This window comes from Cyprinodon tularosa, unplaced genomic scaffold, assembly GCF_016077235.1.
Source record: "Cyprinodon tularosa strain WSP-4 unplaced genomic scaffold, ASM1607723v1 ctg188, whole genome shotgun sequence".
Taxonomy (NCBI): domain Eukaryota; kingdom Metazoa; phylum Chordata; class Actinopteri; order Cyprinodontiformes; family Cyprinodontidae; genus Cyprinodon; species Cyprinodon tularosa.
This window is the reverse complement of record NW_024038663.1, coordinates 1,107,251-1,127,748: the sequence shown is the minus strand read 5'-3', so window position 1 is coordinate 1,127,748 and position 20,498 is coordinate 1,107,251. Positions and strand designations below refer to the sequence as shown.

Below are 20,498 nucleotides of genomic sequence, written 5' to 3'. Positions count from 1 at the left end.
TATAGACTAATTCTTCAGCTTGGCTTTGATTTACAGTTAAGGAGAAATACAAGGCTTTTTTTAACATTGGTTTTATAATCATTTTTATTTACAGTTTTATGGCTTTAGGCTGATATTTACTGTTTAAATCTTCCCTCTATTTTGCATTGTAGATCTTTGTGTCTCATTGGTGTAATGAACCTAAACAGCATTTTGAAGGTGGGGGTTAAAAGATTGTTTAATGAAGCGGCCACCACCAGGTTGTCTCACATTTCCATAACATTAAATGTAGCCAAATATTTACATCCAAAAAAAATGTATATATTATGAAGCATTTTTCACAGACTTTGCAGTCTAGGCTTGTAAAATGTATTTTTTCAACAGAAATAAGCTTTTTTTTCTCTAGCCGTTGCTATGATTTCATGGCTTCTCTTCCTACTGAGTAAACAATAAGATTAAAAAGTGTTATTGATGATGTGTATTAGTCAGCTTTGAAATGACTGAAACGTTTATACAGATACTTCTTTTGTGGTTACGTGGGGACAGCTGGGTGACCTGTTGACATGCTTTATGCTTATTTCTGCCCTGTCTAATGGGCTTCTTCAGCCAGAACTACAAATCATTGAACAAAGTAATGCCTGCATTACATAAAAGAGAAGATAAACGATAAAAGAATGAAAGATGAAAAAAATGAAGGACTTATGATTTAATTCCATATCAATATTCTGCAGATATTTAAGACTTTTTAGGGTCTTAAGTTATGATGACCGCATTAAAGTCTTTTATGACTTTTTAAAGACCTTGCAGACTTGGTTTTAAATTTAAAAGTCTCACAGTGACTTTTCCAAACATTCTTTCACTGCAGCTAAAGAGCTCAATGAATCTCTCAAATAACAATGAACTTTTCTCCAGACCAGCTGCAAATTTCATTCATGCTTGAAAATGCTGATTTTGGAGCTGGGGTTTATTTTCTTGTCTTTTCTCTCTTCTACATCTTAATGTTAAACTGTTGACGCTGACACTAGTTGTGCAACAGCTGGTGTTTAAGAAGCACAAGCCTGGATAGTTTTATGGGTTTTACTTAAAGGTGCATAGCTTTAAAAGTTATATTTTATTTCTATACTTTACCATAGAAGCTGTTGAAATTGCCCAACATGTAAAGTGACTTTTCCTCTATTTAACACAGTTGCCTTGATACACTCCATTAGTCAGTTCATGATAGTTATTTTGGTCTTATTCTCTGGATGTAACATGCTGCGCCCTCTTGTAACCTTGCTACTTTGATGAGTCTCTGCTGCCATTGACTGAAGCATTGGTGATAGAACAGGAGTGACTGTGAAGATGGATCACAGAAAACCACAAGTGTACCTCAAACTCCACACAAGAGTAAGAAAGTAAAAAATGTGTCAATTGCGATGAAAAAGGCAAGATAAATAATGGCTGAATTTGAGTCTGATTAGCAGCTTACTAAATCATGAATAAATATTGAGGAAGTTTTCAACAAATGAAGGAAGCTCAGACCTTAATTCATATCCCTTTAAATACCTCAGCCAGTTTTCCTAAATTTGAGGATACAAGTTTTTGTGAGATTGTTGAAAGTAAATCAAGACATCAAAACTGCTTTAGGAATGATAAAAACCTCTGGAACGCACTGACTTTAACTATACAGGAAGTTATTGGACTGTATGTAAAACTTGGAATGTGCAGATTAAAGAAAATCCTAAATAAATTCAAACTGGTGGGACATGACTTGTTTTCAAATTGAAATATCAGGGTGGATTCAGGTTTACTATGACTTTAAGTAATTATAAGGATTTTAAGAAAAAAGGCATTTTACTATTGGTTTGCAAATACAGCTTGCAGTTATGCCATTACACTTCTTAAGCCAGGGGTCTTCAATGTTTTTCAGGCCAAGTGCCCCCAAACTGATGGGGAGACGGAGCGGGGACCCCCTAATTAAATATAGTGTATGCAATTGTGTTATATCAAACTGGTCCTATAGTCACTATTACATAAGGAGTAATGTAATGCCCTGGGATTATTAAGGTATTTCTGATTCTGATTCCTGTTTGATGGGACAGGTGTTGTGAATGAAATGGTGGCCAGTTTGAAAGAGCTCCTGTGTGTCGCTGAATGCGTGCATTGATGACTGAAAGACATCTTCTGCCTCCATTTATCTGTTTACTACAGTGTAGGGGAAAAAATGCAGGGGCAATATAAATAAAAGGTCTAATCAACCAAAACTTTCGGGACCCCCCATGCAGTACCTCCGTGGACCCCCTGTTGAAGACCTCCATCTTAAGCAATGTATGTAAACCCTTAGCTTTGCTTCCTATCTTCGAAGGATTTATTTTTTACTTATTTATGTATGTATGTATCCAAGATTAACATATTTTCATATTCACATAAAATTTACCTACAGCGTATTGCATTTAAAATTCACCCTGGAAGAAGAACCCTTCACATATATATCACTGCTAATTGAGAATTCAAAAGAGATTCATTCCAATTTTTTAGCAGATGTAAATCTGTGACCAAGAACTGCATATTAAGATCATCACAACAGTGGACAACAATGAGCTTTATCCATGGTTACCACAAATAAAATGGCAAATTGATCCTTTGTTACAGGTAAACAACATAATTTTCTGGTATTAAACCTGTTTTTCCCTCGTATGTTGCTTGGAGCCAGCCTGGTTCAACAGAAGGGTAGACTAAAGGGCAGCAGAGAGAGAAAAAAATAATGTAAGTTCATGCAAGTCTCAGATAAAGCACCAGTTGTTTATCATCTAATTAGTTGCACAACTTAACTAACATCATAAACAAAATCTAGTGAAAAGTCTACTGAAGATTTAGGGATTGCCTACTGTTTGAGTCACCTATGAGGGGATATTTTACAACTTAAACTCATATCCTAAAAAAAAATGATTCAAACAACATTAAAAAGAAAATAGCAGTAGGGTAATTACTGAGTAAAGCAGAGAAAAGGGAAAATGCCCTGTTAATGTGGAGAGCAATAAATGCAATGGGGCCTGCTTTGAAATTGGAGGGAGCATTTGTTGACGTTTTTGCATTTGGCTGTAGACTCTGCTGGCTGTGTTAACAGGGAACAGGCACCAATGCCTTCAATCACTAGGTTACAGTGACCTGGCTGCACTGGTTATGGGCCAAGTCATCTCTTTATTGGGAAAAAAGGCAGGAGGCAATAATAAAAATCTCATGGTTGTTAGGCTTTTTACCATGTATAGATGGATGAGTGGTTTTTATTTATTTATTTTTTTCATTCCTCTACCAAACAATTACAGTGTGCCACCCTGTAAGATGCCAGTATATTAGTACATCTCAATAAATGACAAAATCATCAAAATGTACATTTCACTTGGAAATTGTCATGTTTTATATAGTATTTTTTTCATACAGACATTGTATTTAAGCATTATTTCTATTTCTACTTATTTTATTTATTTATTTTCTTACAGCTAAAACAAGCATATATATATATATATATATATATATATATATATATATATATATATATATATATATATATATATATATATATATATATATATTGGGGTGGAACGGTTCACAAAATCCACGGTTCGGTTTGGTTCACGGTTTCGTGGTCACGATTTTCGGTTCGGTTCGGTATATGTTGATTGTTACACAGAAAAATAAAAAAAATTATAAAAATTATAAAAATTAATGAAAAAATGAAAATGTATTAAATTAATGAAAAAAAAAAAAAAAGAATTGTAACTATTTTAAATGATCCGCGGAAACCCTGGATCATTTCTGGATCAATAAACAGATGTCATCCAAACAACAAGTGTACTAAAAGGTGTATACACTTCATACTTGGTGAAGTCTCCTTTTGCATGAATTACTGCATTAGTGTGGCGGGGCATGGAGGTGAATTGATGAGGTGTTTAGGTCACTCTAATTATGGCCTCCAGCTTGTCTATAATCTTGGGTCTGGTAAATCTCACATTTGTCTTCATGATGCTCCAGGGTTTTACAGTAGCTTAGAAGGTTTGTCACCCAATCAAGCACAGTAATATGCTAATCATTAAAGCAGATATTGATACAGTGTGGACATGTTGATGGAAGATGAAATCAGAATCTTCTTGCTTGCAAACGGAAAACAAAAAAAATCCCTTTCAATGCTTAAAATATAATAAACAGATAAACCTCAAGCAGTTTGGATTCTGTTCCTCTCATTTCCCCCTCCAGGGTCTTAAAGGGGAACACTGTTTTTTTTTTTTTTTTACATTGGCCCCTTGATTTTACGTAAATTACGTTACTTGGATATTACAAAACCGAATATCTTCGGAACCGCTCCAAATGACACAAAACTAATATGGGTGAGTAGAACATGGTGTAATAACGTAAAATCAAGGGGACAATGTAAAAAAAAAAAAAAAACGGTGCTGCCCTTTAACTTTTTGCATGAGATGCAGAGCTTACTGTTATTGTAGACTTTGGATTGCGGAACAATAGTGTAGCCTTTTCTTCTCTTTAGCTAAGAGACTTCTGAGGCGATATTTCATGTAGAAGTAGCTCAACAAAAGAAATGCAACAGTTGTAGCCCAAGTTACAATTGTTGCATTTCTACTTATTTTTAATCCATGCAGGCACTGAACGTGGACACTTTTTTATTTCATTCTGCGACTGGATTAACAATGAATATAAAGTCTTGTGATGCTGAAACTGTGACTCCAGTGAACCAATTGTCTAAACTTTTTGATCCCCTCAAATGCTTGAGCACTTTTTTCAGTCATATTTTTTTGTCTTTCATTTAAATCTATACTTTACTTTAACAAAGTAAAGTAAATGTAATAATGATTCTTTATTTCAGCAATTCTTCAACAACTTGCATCGATAGTGTTCATTTTTCACCGCTTATTAGTAAACAATAAAACCAGCCCTGTTAGTCCAGATTAGGCAGGCCATAATATGGTTTTGCACACAATGTGTTTTGTTGGATTGTTTTTTGTTTTGCTTTTTACAGGTCCTTCCTAATATTTAGATATCCTTTATAACATTAGCTACACCCAATAATCTTAAAAAAACTCCTGAAATAAATACCAAAAATACATCTCTGTGTTCCATGAATCTATAAAAGTTAAATTTTTTTTATGTATTCAATGTAATAAATGTTCTTCCTATGATATTTATTTACTGAGGTGTAGCTATACCTGCAAAAGGTTCTGGAGACAAAAACAAAGTCCTTTAAAGATTTCTGTTTCCTTACCGTTTGAGAAGAGCGCCCCCTGGGGGAAGCTGAGCTCATTGCTGTGCTCTGCTTCACAGGAATACATAGCCTTGGCATCCCTATAAAGCCAAACCAAAAGAAAATGTAATGAATCTGAAATGGTGTAAATAATTAGGCCCACAGTTTGAAGATGGTTTTATTTTTACCTTCCATTTGGGATGGACTGTGAAGATGAGGGGTTTTCAAACAGCAGAGCTCTCGCAGCAACCCTAATATAGAAGAAAAATAAAATCCCTCCATAAAAGAAAGATAATCTATACTCTTATAAAAATAAATAAAAAATAAAAATCACAAAACTTTCACTATTTTTTTTTTTTATTGAAATTCTAATACTAACTGACCTCTTCTGACCATATTACATCTATCCACTGAACTTTACCAGTGTTCCACATTTCACAATGAAGTGAAAAGGAAAAACTACATATAAGGGGAGGTTTCCTTCCGCCAGGAAGACGGAGCCTCTCCAACCCAAAGAATCAATTTAAAATATGCAACACAGACGTGCATAACCCCGGCGCATGCAAAATGTAGGAGTCAAGGGCATCAGCAGCGCCTGAAGGGCTAACTGGGTGGGTACTATGCAGGGAAAGACTACTCTTGAGACCGTGTGACTGGCTCCTCAGACACCAAAAGTAAAACAATCTATTTGTCCCAGGAGAACAAGCACAGACTGCTGCTGGGTCACATCAACCCTGGAGCAAGCAGAACGTAATTAAAGCCAGCCCTCCCACCAGTGCAGAGAAGACATAAATCTCCAAACATGCACTCATCCGATTTTAGAAACCTCTCAATGCTCATAAACCGACAAGGGAGGAGGCAGACAACTCAGAGGGGAAGGAGGGAGAGTGAGGAAGGAAGGCAGAAAGAATTGTTGCTAAGTTATTGTGCTCTGGTCCTGCTGGGCTATTGCATATTTGTGGTGCCAATTGGATGCTGTCTCTCTGTATAAATATTAATTGTATTAAAGTAGCTAGGCATACAGCTCTAGAGCTGTTTCCACATTTGTCACGTGGGAAAAAGAAACTTTAATATACTTTAATGATGTATTTATTTTTTCATGTTGCACACCAACACAAAATAGAAACAATCTGAATAGTGTGGCATGCTTCCAGAGACTGAAACTGTTGTCCCTTCTTTAACTCTGCGTCATTCAGATCTGAAAGAATCTCTGTATGATTTTGTTATTTTTTTTTGCCTGAGATCATGAACTGGATATACGACTGGACTGTGACTGGGCCATTTAATCCAAAGCTTATGCATCGATCTCTTCCCTTGTAGGTGTGGTTGTATGTTTATGGTCTTCGTGCAACCAAAGGATGAATGCATTCATTCATTTTAAATATGAGCAGCTTTCTGAAAAAATGTAGCTTCCAATAGCCGTAAGCTTGGACCTCCATGCTATTCTGCGGGGATGGTGCGGGATTACAGTTTCACCTTACATTTTCTTTTTTTTTTCATAAAAAATAGGTCTTATCCGAACAGAGCACCATTCTCTCCATGTTTGATATAGCCCTTACTTTGTCACAAACTCTGACAGGTTTTTGAAGGCTTTTATTTTGCCCAGGGCCTTTAGCCTGGACAGCCAGATTTATTTAAGACGTATACATGGTAAATGGCCTGTACTGTACTTATATAGCACTTTTTCAAGTCAGGAGACTTGACCAAAGTGCTTTACACTACATTCAGTCATTCACCCACTGATGATGGCAAGCTACGTTGTAGCCACAGCTGCCATGGGGCTCACTGACAGAAGCAAGGCTGCAGAACACTCTCGCCACCGGGCCCTCTAACCACCACGAGTAGACAATGCAGGTGAAGTGTCTTGCCTAAGGACATATTGACACTGAAGCCGGTGCCGGGGTTTGAACTCCTTCATCCGATGCCACTGCCGCCCCCCATTGCAAAGCAGTGTGGAAAGGAGCTAGTAGATACCAATTTCAAAGGCAGGACCTGGGCGGTACTAACAGAGTCGGCAGTAACAGGTTAGAACCAGTCAGTAGTGACGACCTGACACCAAAAAGTCACTCTTAAAGCAGCCAATTTTGATGAAATATCCCACTACCAGACAACTTGGGTCTTCTAGCTCTAGTCTACTCTATGCACCCAGAACTGGAACCAAACATGGAGAAGCAGCATTTAGTTCAGATTCTCCACTTATCAGGATCACACTCCCAGAAGACTGTAAAAGTGCTGAAAGCCTGAGTTCTTTTAAGTCAAAGTTAAAATCTTGTTTGTTTAGAACTTCCTCTAACTGTTGAAGTTAAACTATTAACTGAGGTATTATTAGTTTAATGCTGTGGTCCAACTGCTTTATTTGTTTCACATTGTGCTTTTATCATGTTTTTATATTCATTCTCTTTGTTCTGATTTTATTTTGCTTCTATTTTATTTTTTCATCCATACAAAGCACTTTGCATTGTCTTTTTACTGAACTGTGCTATATAAATAAACTGGCCTTGCCTCATTTGTGACATAATAAAGAGCAAAATTAAAAACACTGCTCCGATTGAGCTGCCATCTTGACTTTGGAGGTTACAGAAAACCTTTGCATTGTGGGTAATTCTGACAGAAGCATAAACTTACACCTCCTGCACTCTGATTAGCACAGTCAGAGTCTGATTTCTACTCTACCCTCTGTAAGTCAGTCTGGCTGGCCTGGCTAAAGAGGCTCCTGCTTTCTTCCCTGATTAATTCCGTTTACTGTTATCAAAAAATACATTGAAAATAAAATGTGTGATTTATCATTAGAAGGAAAAACAAATTGATGCCTCCAAATCCACCCCTTCTAAAAGAAAGAAAAGATATATAACTATATCTATAGGCAGATTAAGTGAACAATTAATGCCTGTTATTGAGCTGTGTCACTGCAATAATCAGCATTTGTGGGGCTCTGACTAAATACAGGAACAGGTTTAAAAAAACAAAACGTTTGCGATGACTTTTAAAATATTTATTATATTCAAACTTATCTTATTCCTTCATATTAAATACAACAAACTATTGTCATTAAAACTATTAAGTCCATATCACCATGCCAATGTTTGCAGCTGTTCTATCCTTACATGACTGATTGAGCAGGACTCTTGGAGCTTAAAATAGCTTTTTTTTATAATATTAAATTAACCTTTTTATCCCTTCCTCTAGACCTGCCTGCTTCGTTTTCAGTTCCTTATTACGTTGCTTGTTTACTAATGTTTTCTGACAAAACTTTGATCCCTTCAGATCTATACTGAGGCCTTTACCCACAGGAGACCATCTACTGACTGACGTTCTTTTCCCCCCAAGTGATTAAGGGAGTTCTTAAGGAAACTGATTGCAGAAGATTAGAGGTATCAAAGTAAAGCGCAGGCAAACAACTGTCCATAGCACCTTTTACATGTTTTTTCACCTACAGATCTAATGAAAATCTTGAGTTAAAAGCTTTGTACACCCAGTGTTGTTCCTTTTCTACTGTTTAATCATAAGTTTGTGGTTTAAATCTAACAAAATTAAAAAAAATATATGAGGTAAAACATTTTTGCAAGATAATATATACATCTAGTATCTAAATTATCTAAACACCAACAAGTCTTTGTTTTCTTTTGGATAACCGATGAACCATTTTGTCTGTAGAATATATCTCGAAACTCAGATAAAAGTTGTAAATCATTTGTTGACTTAGAACGACACTAAGAAACTAGATATACTACCAAAACAAATAACCAAACTGTTCCAGTTTGCTAATCATTTAAGGACAAAGAAATAGATAAAAGAAAAAGATATGATTTCATGAGTGAAAATAGAGTTTTTTTAAAAACTTTGTTACACTGAGCCAGGCCTCTGGTAGCCGTTGTTAGTCGAGGCGTCTGTCCTGCGGCGGATCACTTGCTTGGGTGGAAGGCTCGGGTGATCACCGGGCTTTAAACTCTCTTTGGCCTCCAGTGTTGACAAACTTTGAACAGATCCAGAGGAGCTCCGCTGGCCTTCAGAGTCAGATATGATAATAAGAATGGTTTGCAGAGGATCAGAAGACAAAAAAATCTAATAACAAAGCATCTGGAAGCAAACATCCTGGATTCAATAAATCATCCATTTCATTTAAAACATGATTTGCCTATTTTTATAGGTGCAAATACTTTAGGTATGGAAAAGGTTACATAGGATGAACCAGATTTTTCCATAAACCTTTTTCTAATACCTTGGCTGTTCTTTGGGGATTTTTTTTCATATAATATAAGGAAAGCATATTTAAGCCATTGTCTTCAAATTACATCACTATCTGTTGCCACATTTATTTCAAATTATCGTTACAAAGCCATGAGATCACCATCTTTGCAAGTATCAAAAGTCTAGTATTCCTATAGTTAACATGGCCTTCTGGCTTTAATGGCAGCAATAAAAAATATCTGCTTATTTGGGCATTTGGGAATTTTTTGTTTTTTCAAATCAAATTTTAGGTGGTGTGAAATAAAGCGTATGTATTTCTAATATAGCATGTGTGAAAACTTGGTTTAAACTGGGAATGTCAGACTGATGATTCATTTTTCTTTTGAAAAAAGGAAAAAAAAAATTTTCTTACCGTTAGATCCTTGCAGGGATTTCAGTGATGGAGAAATGTTGCGATTCAGCAGGACTGGCTTGAGGTCAGTGAAGCAGTGGGGGGCTTTTTTGGGTGCAGGAGAGAGTTGAGGTGTTGTGCTAATGGAGGACAGACTAAAAGTGTCCTCTGATTCTCCATCTGTTCGACCTCCCTCCTCCCTGGAGCTGGACTCGGGGCTGCTGACACACCCCGCAGTCCTAGGGCCGTTGGAGAGCTGCGAGGGCGTCAGACGGAGGAGGTCCGCCATGCTGTAGCTTGTCCCTGGTCTGGAGGATGCGGTTTTGGAGGAGGTATTCTGCTCAGAGGAATGGGATGAAAGAGACTCCATGCTTCCCATCGGAGTGCTGCTTGGACTGCTGCTCAAGGTGTCACCTATGCAGAGACCAGAAAGGAGGCATGCAGGGCCCTCATAAAAACCTGCTTGCTTTGTAAAGATAAACCCCATATTTTTCCTTGAGGAAGAACATTATTTCTATTATTACAATCACTCCAGAAATAAATTACTTTTAGAGCAGTTACAAAAAAAAAAGTATGTCATGGCATAACCTTCGTTAGTAAGCAACCATACTGTGGTACTCACTTTCTGCATCTGCAAGGCACAGTGTTGGGGTATAAATACTGCGGGGCTTGCGGGGCCCCTTGGACAGGCAGATGGCTCTGTTCCTGCGGGAGCCGGTCCTGCTCTGCGGTTGTGGCAGAGGCACATTGGGATCCGGAGGCTGTTGAAAGATCTGTAGGTAAAGAAAAGAGCGATTGATGTTCCTTTTTTTTCCTTCTTCCACACTGTTTACATTTGATCACTGCTGCACTTTAAGAAATGCAAATGTCATGAAAGATGTACAAAATGAAATTTTGTTTTGTATACTCTCTCTGTATTCAAAATGACGATACAAGTTGTCTAAGTCTAAGTCAAAACAATCTTTATCCATTTTCAGAAATGTGCCATAGTTGGCATCCCTGGCAAAGGTGTGTAAAAGGTTCTAACATTCATATGTTATTGCAGAAGTAAAATCTCACAATGAATTTGTTTCATCTAGTCTTTTATAGGAATGCATTTGATATAGTGAACAGAAAAGTTGGATTAGGAGAAATGCAGAAAAATAAGCAGTGTCATGATTCCTGGCACTCAACTTGACCAATAAAACTTATTTTTTCCCTGGAATTTTCACAAGCTTTACATGTGGTCATCTTATAGAAAATACAGCATTGAATTGAAAATGCTTCCTGTATGGGAAACTAATCGTCTTTAAACTTGGAAGTCCAGTTAGATGTCTGAGAATCTTAACCCGAGCATTAAAAAAAGTGTGTACAAAAGATGAATACAGATGTTCATAAACAAGGAAGTAACTTTTTTTATGTTTCACATTTAAACAGGGGAAAAACAAGAGAACATGCCTCTGAACTTAGAATGAGGTTTGTTGATTTTCATGAGTGAGGCTCCAACGAGAAGCTTGGCAAACTGGACTCATTTATGTTTTTTTCATTGCTGTTTTCTTTTAACCAGTGTCTAATGTCATGTCTGACTTCAATCTAATTCCATCCATCCATCCATCCATTTTCTAACACGCTTATCCCACGTGGGGTCAAGAGGGGTGCCAGTGTCTATCTCCTGCTGTCTATGGGCAAGAGGCGGGGTCCACCCTGGACAGGTCGCCACTCTATCGCAGGGCAACACAGAGACAAACAGGACAAACAACTATTCACACACACACTCACACCTAAGGAGAATTTAGAGAAGCCAATTAACCTAACAGTCATGTTTTTGGACTTTGGGAGGAATCTCAGAGTACCCAGAGAGAACCCACGTATGCTCAGGGAGAACATACAAACTCTGTTCCACAGGTCGGGAATCGAACCCAGAACCTTCTTGCTGCAAGGCAAGGCAGCAGTGCTAGCCACTGCGTCACTGAGCAGCCCATTGCTGCTTAGCTCCGACCAAAAATAGACTATTGGTTTATCTTGGTTAGAAAGTCAGAGATTTGTTTGTTTTTTTGGATTTCTAATACCAAATGAGATCTGGTGCGTTTTGGCCCTTACTACCTGTTTCCTAAATGTGTAACTATAAGATAACACCAAGAGAAATTTCTTTTAGCCAGTTTTCAAAATGGGACAGACGAAAATCACATGCCAGTCATGTAAGTCACATGTGAGTCTTCGTAAGTTTGAAAATAATTTGTTCAAATAAACAACACATACTTATGTAGTAGAATTTTTTACTGGTCTCCATAAGAGAAAAAATAACTTCCTGTGTCCCTGAGGTATGATAACAAGGCCTGTTGATCTTAGCTTGACTTGAAATTGGAAAGACAGTTGAAATATGTCAATAGTTAGATGTATCTTCATGTTTAATAAATCATGGCTGTTAGCTGAAAATTGCTAATTTAAAAAGTCAAAGAAAAATATTTGAAACAGAAGGAGCTGAACAGACTAGAATGGGTCAGGTTTGAGGTTACTTTTCCCCACTCAGAGTGAGGGGGTTGGAGGTAAAATGATCTCTGAAGCTCACTGTTAAAAAGCTGTAGCACCTAGTGGAGCCACCATGTCTGCATAACAACAGTTTATTTTAAGGCCTTTATACATACAGTATCTCTATCAGGGGGCTGTCAATGATTGTGAAGGGTGCTGCATGTTATATGGTGAATATAAATGTCATATTCACCATATATATATTTTTTTATTTCTCTTTTTAAATTAAACCTCTATAAGAATGGGGCAATTTAAAAAAGGGCAGATTTCTCTTCTGAAATAAACAGAAGTAATAATATGTGTGTATATTTATTCAATTTAATTCTGATATTAAGAGTGTATGGAGAGAATTTTGTTTAAAAATAAATTTGTTTCTGTATTTCTGGACTAAACATTTTGTGCATACCGGTAACTTCAATTATTCTAAATGTTTGCTCAAAAACAAATACAGAGTAAAACATAAAAATACAGGCACAAATCTTATATTTAGGAATTCCAAAACGCTCCTGTGCATACAAGCATTACATTCATGCACACAAATCAGGTTTTGAGAACGAAACGGTTTTTGAAACACATTTCATGCTCCCAGATTACTTTGAACATGCTGCGTTTAAATGCTGGTGCAAAGCTGGGTCATCTGAGATTTTTTCAGATTCTAGCGTTTTTTGTTTTTGTTTTTCCACTAAACTTATTTCACTCTATACTTGTGCCAAACTTGCAAAAAGGAATTTCTTTGGAAAATAGGATACCTCAGCACCACTTGGTTACATCTACTTTTTATTACTCTATGGTTGCTTATTTACATGCATTTTTGAGCAGTACAAAAAAAATGAGGAGTACAAGTGGCGGTAAGAGCCTTTTTTTTTTAAATATATCATGTACCTGATGTTTCAAGCACTTGAAGAGCCAGAGCTAGATTGCAAAAATCAGGAAAACAACGTTCAATTCAATTTTGTCTTTTATATATATATATATATATATATATATATATATATATATATATATATATATATATATATATATATATATTTTTTTTTTTTTTTTTTCTTTTTTTCCATCAAACTTTTGTATTTTTTTTTTATCAAAGTCATGTGTGACCCACTGACTTGAAATTAGTGTAAAATTCTTTTACTAGACTGAACAGAATGGTTATATTAATTTTTATTCAGTTTTAAGACTTTTCATGTTTTTTGTTTTAGTCAAAAATTGTCATTTTTCTTCAATAGCTTTTTGGTCATTTGACTCAGTGACTTAAAAGAGACTAAAACCTGCGTTCCTGAACAAATCGGCCTTGAGCTAGCTGCTGCTAAATCTGCAGAGTTTGAATATCTTATATCCAAATCCAATCAACTTCATTTGGTCGCCATAACGGTCTCCTTCTCTTCTTCGTCTCTCTCAGTCTGACTGCCTGTCTTTTTCAGCCACCTAACAGCTGTTTCTTTAAACCCAGGGATTATATTTGTAACTGCTCAACTATGCATGTAAACAAACAACCACAGAATAATAAAAACTAGATATAGTTGTATGTATTCTAACTAATGTATGCTGAGGTATCCCATTTTCAACAGAAAATCCACATTGTTCAGCAAAAGTATAGATTGAGATAAGTTCAGTGCAAAAGAATGCTAGAGTCTGAACAACACTCAGATGACCCAGCTTTCCATCAGCATTTAAACACACCATGCCCACATGAATCTGAAAGAGTGAAATGTGTCTCAAAAAACGTTGTGTTCTCATAGCCTCTATGCATAGGAATCTTTGTGAAAGTCATAAATATCAGATTTGTATCTCTATTATTATTTTGGATTCATAATTTTTCTATATTTGTAACTGTTATTGAACATTTACACGTACCTGAAGTTATGCACAAAATGTTGTTTACAAATTACATCAAAATACAAATCCAGCAGTAGAGACACAGATCCTTACTGAAAAAAATTCTCTACATAAGGGATTTCTGTTTAAAAACAATCTCTGACCTTGGTGAAGTTCTCGATGAGTATTTCCACCACGATGTTCTGAAACTTAATGTTCATCATGGCAGCCACCGTCTCCTCCTGCGACCGCATCAGCGTCGGCCCAAAGATAACACCCAAGTTGGACACTGTCATCAAGTTAAACTGGTTTTGTGCAGAAACTCTGTGTGGACATCAGGAATGTTTAATTAATCTTATAGCTTCATTTCGTCTCTCAACAGGCCACTTTTTTGTGCAATCGCTTGATTACAGAAACACCTACATGACAAGGTGTTTAATCAGTAACTCCAGCATTTCCCTGTTCTTATCAGGTAGCTTATGAACCAAAGCATGGACAGCACACACTCTGTAGTTTTGGTCATCAGACTCTGAAAGAGCAAAAAGTAGTTAAATAAATGCACAATAAAATCAGGCATTAAAATGTTGTAGAAGGTCTGTAAGGTTTTTGGAAAAGACCCACAATCTCCACTTTAAATAAAAACGGACATGCACAACCCTGTACCTTCCTAAGGAGAGGGAATGCCTATTAAACGTGTATGAGAGCGTGCAAGAGCCCATTTCTCCTTGTGCACGCTCTGTTCAAAAGTTGCTGTTTGCATCGCTCATTAGCTTTCTTTTCAGAAGAAGATTTGCAATTTTCTCACTATGTCAGACTCACCACCGGTAAGTGAAAATGGGGACGAGCACATAGGACGGCCTTACGTAAACATATCACCAGAATGACTGACAATAATAATAGTAACAATAATTGAACTTTATCGATCTAACTTTGGAGAAATTTACCTCTACATTCAAACAATCCCCTTGGGGAGCAGTGGGCGGCCACTGTGCAGCGCCCAGGGAGCATAGGGGGTTAAGGGTCTTGCTCAGGGACCCAGAGTGCAGGCTGTGAGAGTCGAACCGGTTACTTGCAACCTTCTGCTCTAACCACTAGGCCAACACTCCCCTAGAAGGACCACTAATTTTGATGATCCACCTGGAAAAATAACATCCTCCACTATATCTTTAATTTACTTAATGAAATTGTTGATATTCATGTTTAATTTGGATATACGGACAGATGGAAATCCTTCTTAATTAAGCTAACTTTAGCATTGAAACACATAAAAAAAGATATAAAGCACACAGAACAGAGCTGTCTCTGATCTAAAAGGGGTTTGAATGCTTCAATCTCGGCCGATTCAAATTTTTAACTATCAGGATCTCAAAGGGCAGCTTGGAACGGGACTTTTCTCCTGCAAATTTAATGAGATATACAATATTCATTTCAGTTCAAATGCAATATTTACAGCACATGCACATTAGATACCCACAGTCATCTCTAAACATTTTTTAGTTCTGTAAACAAGACATAACCAAGTATAAAATATGTGAGTATAAATGCTGTAAATGCAATATATAGAGTGTGTAACAAGTTCCAAGAACTGCATTGTATTTCTTAAAGGAAAAGCTTTTAATTAATGTGATCTAAGTTTGAGTTAAGAAAAATATTTCTTTGGTTTTACTGTCAAAAAGCAACTCTACTCATTAGGTACTGTATATTCAGTAAATAAATAAGTAAATCAACTGATTAAAATTATCTTTTATCATTAGTGATCCTAGACTTCTAATCTAGTTTATAGAAGACAACAGATTTAAGGCTTTAGACCTTAAATCTGAGAACCACTATGCAGGATTCATCTTTATTCAGTCAGACTTAGACTCTGCTACTGAAGCAAAGGAAGATTTGATCTTAAGGGTGTCTAGAAAAGGTTACTGGAGTTGCCAAAATCTGTGTGTATAACCTAACTTTGAAAGACTTACTGACAGCCATGATGAAATCTTTGTGCAGCTTGAAAGTCATAAGAGGCTCAGAGAGACACCTAATGGAGGAGAAAAAAAAAAGGCCCAGTTATAATTTACTGTTATTTGGTGAGACTGGACCTCTGAATGCAACCACCTTTGTGTGTGAGTCAGTGATAGCTCTGAATGCATGGCTAGCAGCAGGGTGGATTCACAGAGGCATAATGGAGCCAGTGATCACTCCTGACAGTTAAGGACATGCAGCTGGTGGGGCAAGCTGACCTGAGGTAATTCTTCAAACCGCTGGTGATGGTTTTGTTGTCCCACATCTCAGGATCCAGCTCGAAATCCACAGGTACCTTGGAAGCTGATGAAAACATGTATTCAGTTCTTTAACATTTTTAACATCAGCACAGTGATTATGATGCAATCTGCCTGCATGAAGCCAATAGGATCTGACACCACCAAACATGATGCTTAACAGGAAATTATAAATATTGTCTGTGTCTTTGGTTTAAGCACACATGTGAAAGTGTGGTCCCTTACTGAGATGGAGCTAAAGCTTTAGGAGGATTCTGGTGAATCGTGCTGACATTTTCTGTTCACATGTATGAAATGTGTGTAAACAAGATTAGCTTGGGTAATTTAATGAGGTCAGGACAAAAAAAAAAAAGTGTCCCAGATGGTTGTTACACAGTTTGACCACAGAGAGGAGCTCTTTACTCACTCTGAAAGATTACATCATATTTGCAAAAGCAGGAGTCACCGTGATAAAAAAAAAAAAAAAAGATTTCATTCACAATTTAATTCCAAAATAAACTACTTACAAAAGACTGTGCTCATCAGCCTCTGCACTTTGGAGTTTACCCCTCCGATTCTATACAGCCCCATTGTATTTATGCCTGGGTGACAGGAAAAAAAAGATTAATTTGGTAAAATGAACAATTTTTCAGTTCAGTAGCTGTCTATTGCAAATGCATTAGTCTTGTTACAACCACAAACATCAAATTATTTAGTGGATGGAAAATCGGAAATATTTAAAATATTAGCAGAAAAAAAGCTGACAAGTGTGGTGTCCTTCTGCATTTAGCTCCCCTGAGTCAATCCTTTGTAGAACCAAAATCAGTGACTGTATTTTTTGCACATTTTTCTTTTACAGAATAGTTGAAGCTATTTTAAAACACGATAAGAAAATCAAGTTCCAGATTTGGAGTCAGATTCCCAATTTTACTGAATGTCTGCCTCTCTGTCACACAAATATACATTGATACAAACTAGATCATTGTATATACGGCTTTATATTTGGTGCTGTGACCTCGGTCATTCTCTGGGTCTCTAACAGTGTTACTTTCTCTCTATTGAAGAAAACAATCCACACAGCTTCATGTTCCCACCAACGTGCTGAACCATTGGGTTGTGCAGTCAGGGTCATAGAAAGTCTTGTTTTCCCTCCAGACTTGGCCTTTTGGGTGTTTTACGACCAAAGCGCCTTCCTCCTGAACCAGGTAGAGAACTCCTTCTTTCATGGATTAAGGGTTAATCAGCAATATGTAAAATGTTAATCTGACAATAAATGCTATATTGTCTTTAAACCTTGATCCCTGCTTCATCTGCTGAATTCTTTATTCTTCATAATGTATTTTGTTGACTAATATTGTTTAATCCTTTAAAATACACTTATATGTTATAACTTTATTACATACAGTAAATAGAGAAATGCTAAGTTCCTCTATTTGCACTTTAATTTTTTAGAGGTAAAAGAGAAAATAGAACTAAATGCAAGGTTAATATTACATGTATTATTTTTGTCCAACTCCTAAGTTCTGCACTAGTTTATGTTTGCTTTTGGCATAAAATACGAGGTAAAATAAATTGATGTTTGTGGTTGTAACATGACAAAAAGTGAAAAACTACTTTTGCACCTGTGGATCACATTCTATTTCAGTATATATTGTCATCGTAACTAATGAACCAAGTAAATTAATCACGGCCAGGCAGCATTCGAAACATGAAAGCTGGTGGGTTTAAATGCCTTACCTCTGGTCTCGACCAGGTCAATGCATTTCTTCACAAAGTTAAAGCCTGCCTCATTAAGATACGCTGGAATATAACACAAGAAAAGGGGAGGGTTGACATGTCAATTAACAGCTGGGTTAACTACAATTTACGTAGGAATAATCAGCTTTCCCTTATGCCTTGGCTCAAACTAACACGATTAATAAGATACAGCTTCTGTGCTGGAAGGCTCTGCTGTGTCAGCTGAGTGGGCGAACGCTGAATAACTGTGCTAATGAGCAAAAACAGCTATAAGTAAGAAAGAAACCTTTTTCTGTTCATGTGTGGTGGCTATGGACTTCTTTTAAAGCCTGGATACACGTCATTTAATGATGAACAAGGCTTTGGAAAGATGAAAAAAATACTACTTACTTTCCTCTTTTTTGCTCAGTATGGCTGGCAGGTTGTAAATCTGCAAGAAGTTTGGAAGACAGTCATTACTTCATTGCTTTAAAATTGAAAAGAAATCAAAAGCCAGATAGTTTTGACTGTCTCAAAGCTCAACATGCTCTGTCAAGTATGTTGCACCTCAAGCCACCAGAAGAGGGTGCTAGTCCCAAATCAAAAAGTGACACAGCTGTCTTATCTGAGAGACAATTAAACAAATGGAAGCCAAACAACATCACGTATGGGACAAATGTTTCACAGATAAACAGGCAGAGATCCTCACCGGCTCCTTGCCATCCATGGCTTCCAACCACAGTCTTCTATTGGACTCTGACAGCGCCTGCAGTGTCATAACGCCATGCCTGGAAGGTTTTAGGAGAAAAGCTGGTCTCAGTATGGTCTCATTGCTATGGGGCCCCTGGACGGACTGGCTGATTCAACTATAAAAGGACTAGTGTAACTAAAATAGCTCATGTGCAAATGCTTGACTTCAAACTGTGTCCTCACTTGGCTCTGTGCTTCACAATCCAGTCCCAGCTAAAAGCCACATGTGTTTATGTTAGAGTGATGCATGTTTAACACCCAACATGCATACAGAAAAATCTGTTGGCATCCCCGATAAAGATGTGTAAAACATGTATTAAAATAAAGTAAACTAAATAAAAAATTCAGTCTTTATTTAAATGCACCTATAGCTAAGGATAATTACTGGTGACAATCTATTAGAAGGGGCTGCTCAGTGACGCAGAGGGTAGCACTGCTGCCTTGCAGCAAGAAGGTTCTGGGTTTGATTCCTGGCTGACTCCGGTATCCTTCCACAGTCCAAAAACATCACTGTTAGGTTAATTGGCTTCTCTAAATTCCCTTATGTGTGCATGAATAGTTGTTTGTCTTTGTCTTGCCCTGCAATGGAGTGGCGAGCTACCCAGGGTGTACCCCATCTCTCGCCCGTAGATAGCTAGAGATAGACACCTCGAGACCCCGCTTGGGATAAGCGTGACGGAAAATGTATGGATGGAATTTATTAGAAATCAGTATAACATAAATGTAACTACAGCATCTTATTCTTTATTTATTAGAGCAACTAATTACATATGAGTAAATCAATGATTTCCTCTTCACTGGGGTTTCTTATGGGAAAGACGAAACAAAATGCTAATGAGGTATGGCCGAGCAATGGCAAACTTTAACAATGACTAAATGTCTACATGGGATTTACAGTTTTTTCTCAAAGTTACACTTAACTAAAGGGCAATGATTAAAAAGTTTGAAACGGCTTGAAGAAGGCAAAAACAGGCAGAATAGGGGTGAAACCAGGAGGTTATAGAACATCTACTGTAGGAGTCATCAAGGCAAAGCAGAAACCATAATATCACTATAAATGCAAGGTGAAGACTAAGAAAGAAAATAGCTTTGTTAGTGTCCGTGATGTAACGGTCACTACCTGATCTGTCCCTGAAGCACGATCGGTACCATCAGCTCAATTGAGCATGCGCAAACCGATATACACCCGGATTTCCATAAACAATGGAACTAAAATTACATATTTCTATCATTAACTCACTAAATAATAATAATACACATTTTTAAAACATTATTTTAGGACTTTTTCTGAGACAATATTGATGCTTTTTAAATGTTCTCCTTTTAGCTGGTTCTCTGACAGCATCATCAGACATACTCAGAGCAGTCTGGGAAAATATGATTAAACTATGTTTATCTGCATTTTAGTTGTTTCTTTCTTTAGGTTATGCACTATATACTATGTAGTTAGCATGAAAGGAAAACGTAAAACTCCAAAAATCTAGCTTTAGGTTTAAATCCAATGCCGAAAATGTTAGCTCCCAGAAGTAGCATATGATCCCTTTTTGGTGCAGATCAGGCAGACGAGTGATGAAACAGAAAAGATTATAAGATATTTATTTTCTCAAATATATTTTTAATCTTTAAGAAATTATATTTTAGTATGCTTACTATATTTTTTTTTTGGGTGGGGGGG

General features: G+C 36.9%; 1 protein-coding gene across 5 annotated transcripts in view; it reads right to left on the bottom strand.

Moving 5' to 3' along the window:
* Positions 1-2,151: 2,151 nt before the first annotated feature.
* Positions 2,152-20,498, bottom strand: part of LOC119782075 (rho GTPase-activating protein 42) — a 138,216-nt gene continuing 119,869 nt past the window's right edge. For 3 of the 5 annotated variants that reach the window (XM_038282855.1, XM_038282850.1, XM_038282852.1), the window contains 14 exons: positions 18,783-18,861; positions 18,485-18,524; positions 18,095-18,157; positions 16,885-16,959; positions 16,340-16,424; positions 16,079-16,137; positions 14,538-14,643; positions 14,279-14,438; positions 10,414-10,564; positions 9,813-10,217; positions 9,060-9,216; positions 5,401-5,463; positions 5,234-5,313; positions 2,152-2,693 (listed from right to left, as the gene is read on the bottom strand). In XM_038282855.1, the coding sequence (XP_038138783.1) occupies positions 2,605-2,693; positions 5,234-5,313; positions 5,401-5,463; positions 9,060-9,216; positions 9,813-10,217; positions 10,414-10,564; positions 14,279-14,438; positions 14,538-14,643; positions 16,079-16,137; positions 16,340-16,424; positions 16,885-16,959; positions 18,095-18,157; positions 18,485-18,524; positions 18,783-18,861 (1,612 nt within the window). In that variant the 3' untranslated portion in view covers positions 2,152-2,604. The remainder of the gene's footprint in view (positions 2,694-5,233; positions 5,314-5,400; positions 5,464-9,059; positions 9,217-9,812; positions 10,218-10,413; positions 10,565-14,278; positions 14,439-14,537; positions 14,644-16,078; positions 16,138-16,339; positions 16,425-16,884; positions 16,960-18,094; positions 18,158-18,484; positions 18,525-18,782; positions 18,862-20,498) is intronic. The other 2 variants (XM_038282851.1, XM_038282854.1) reach the window with 1 other exon arrangement.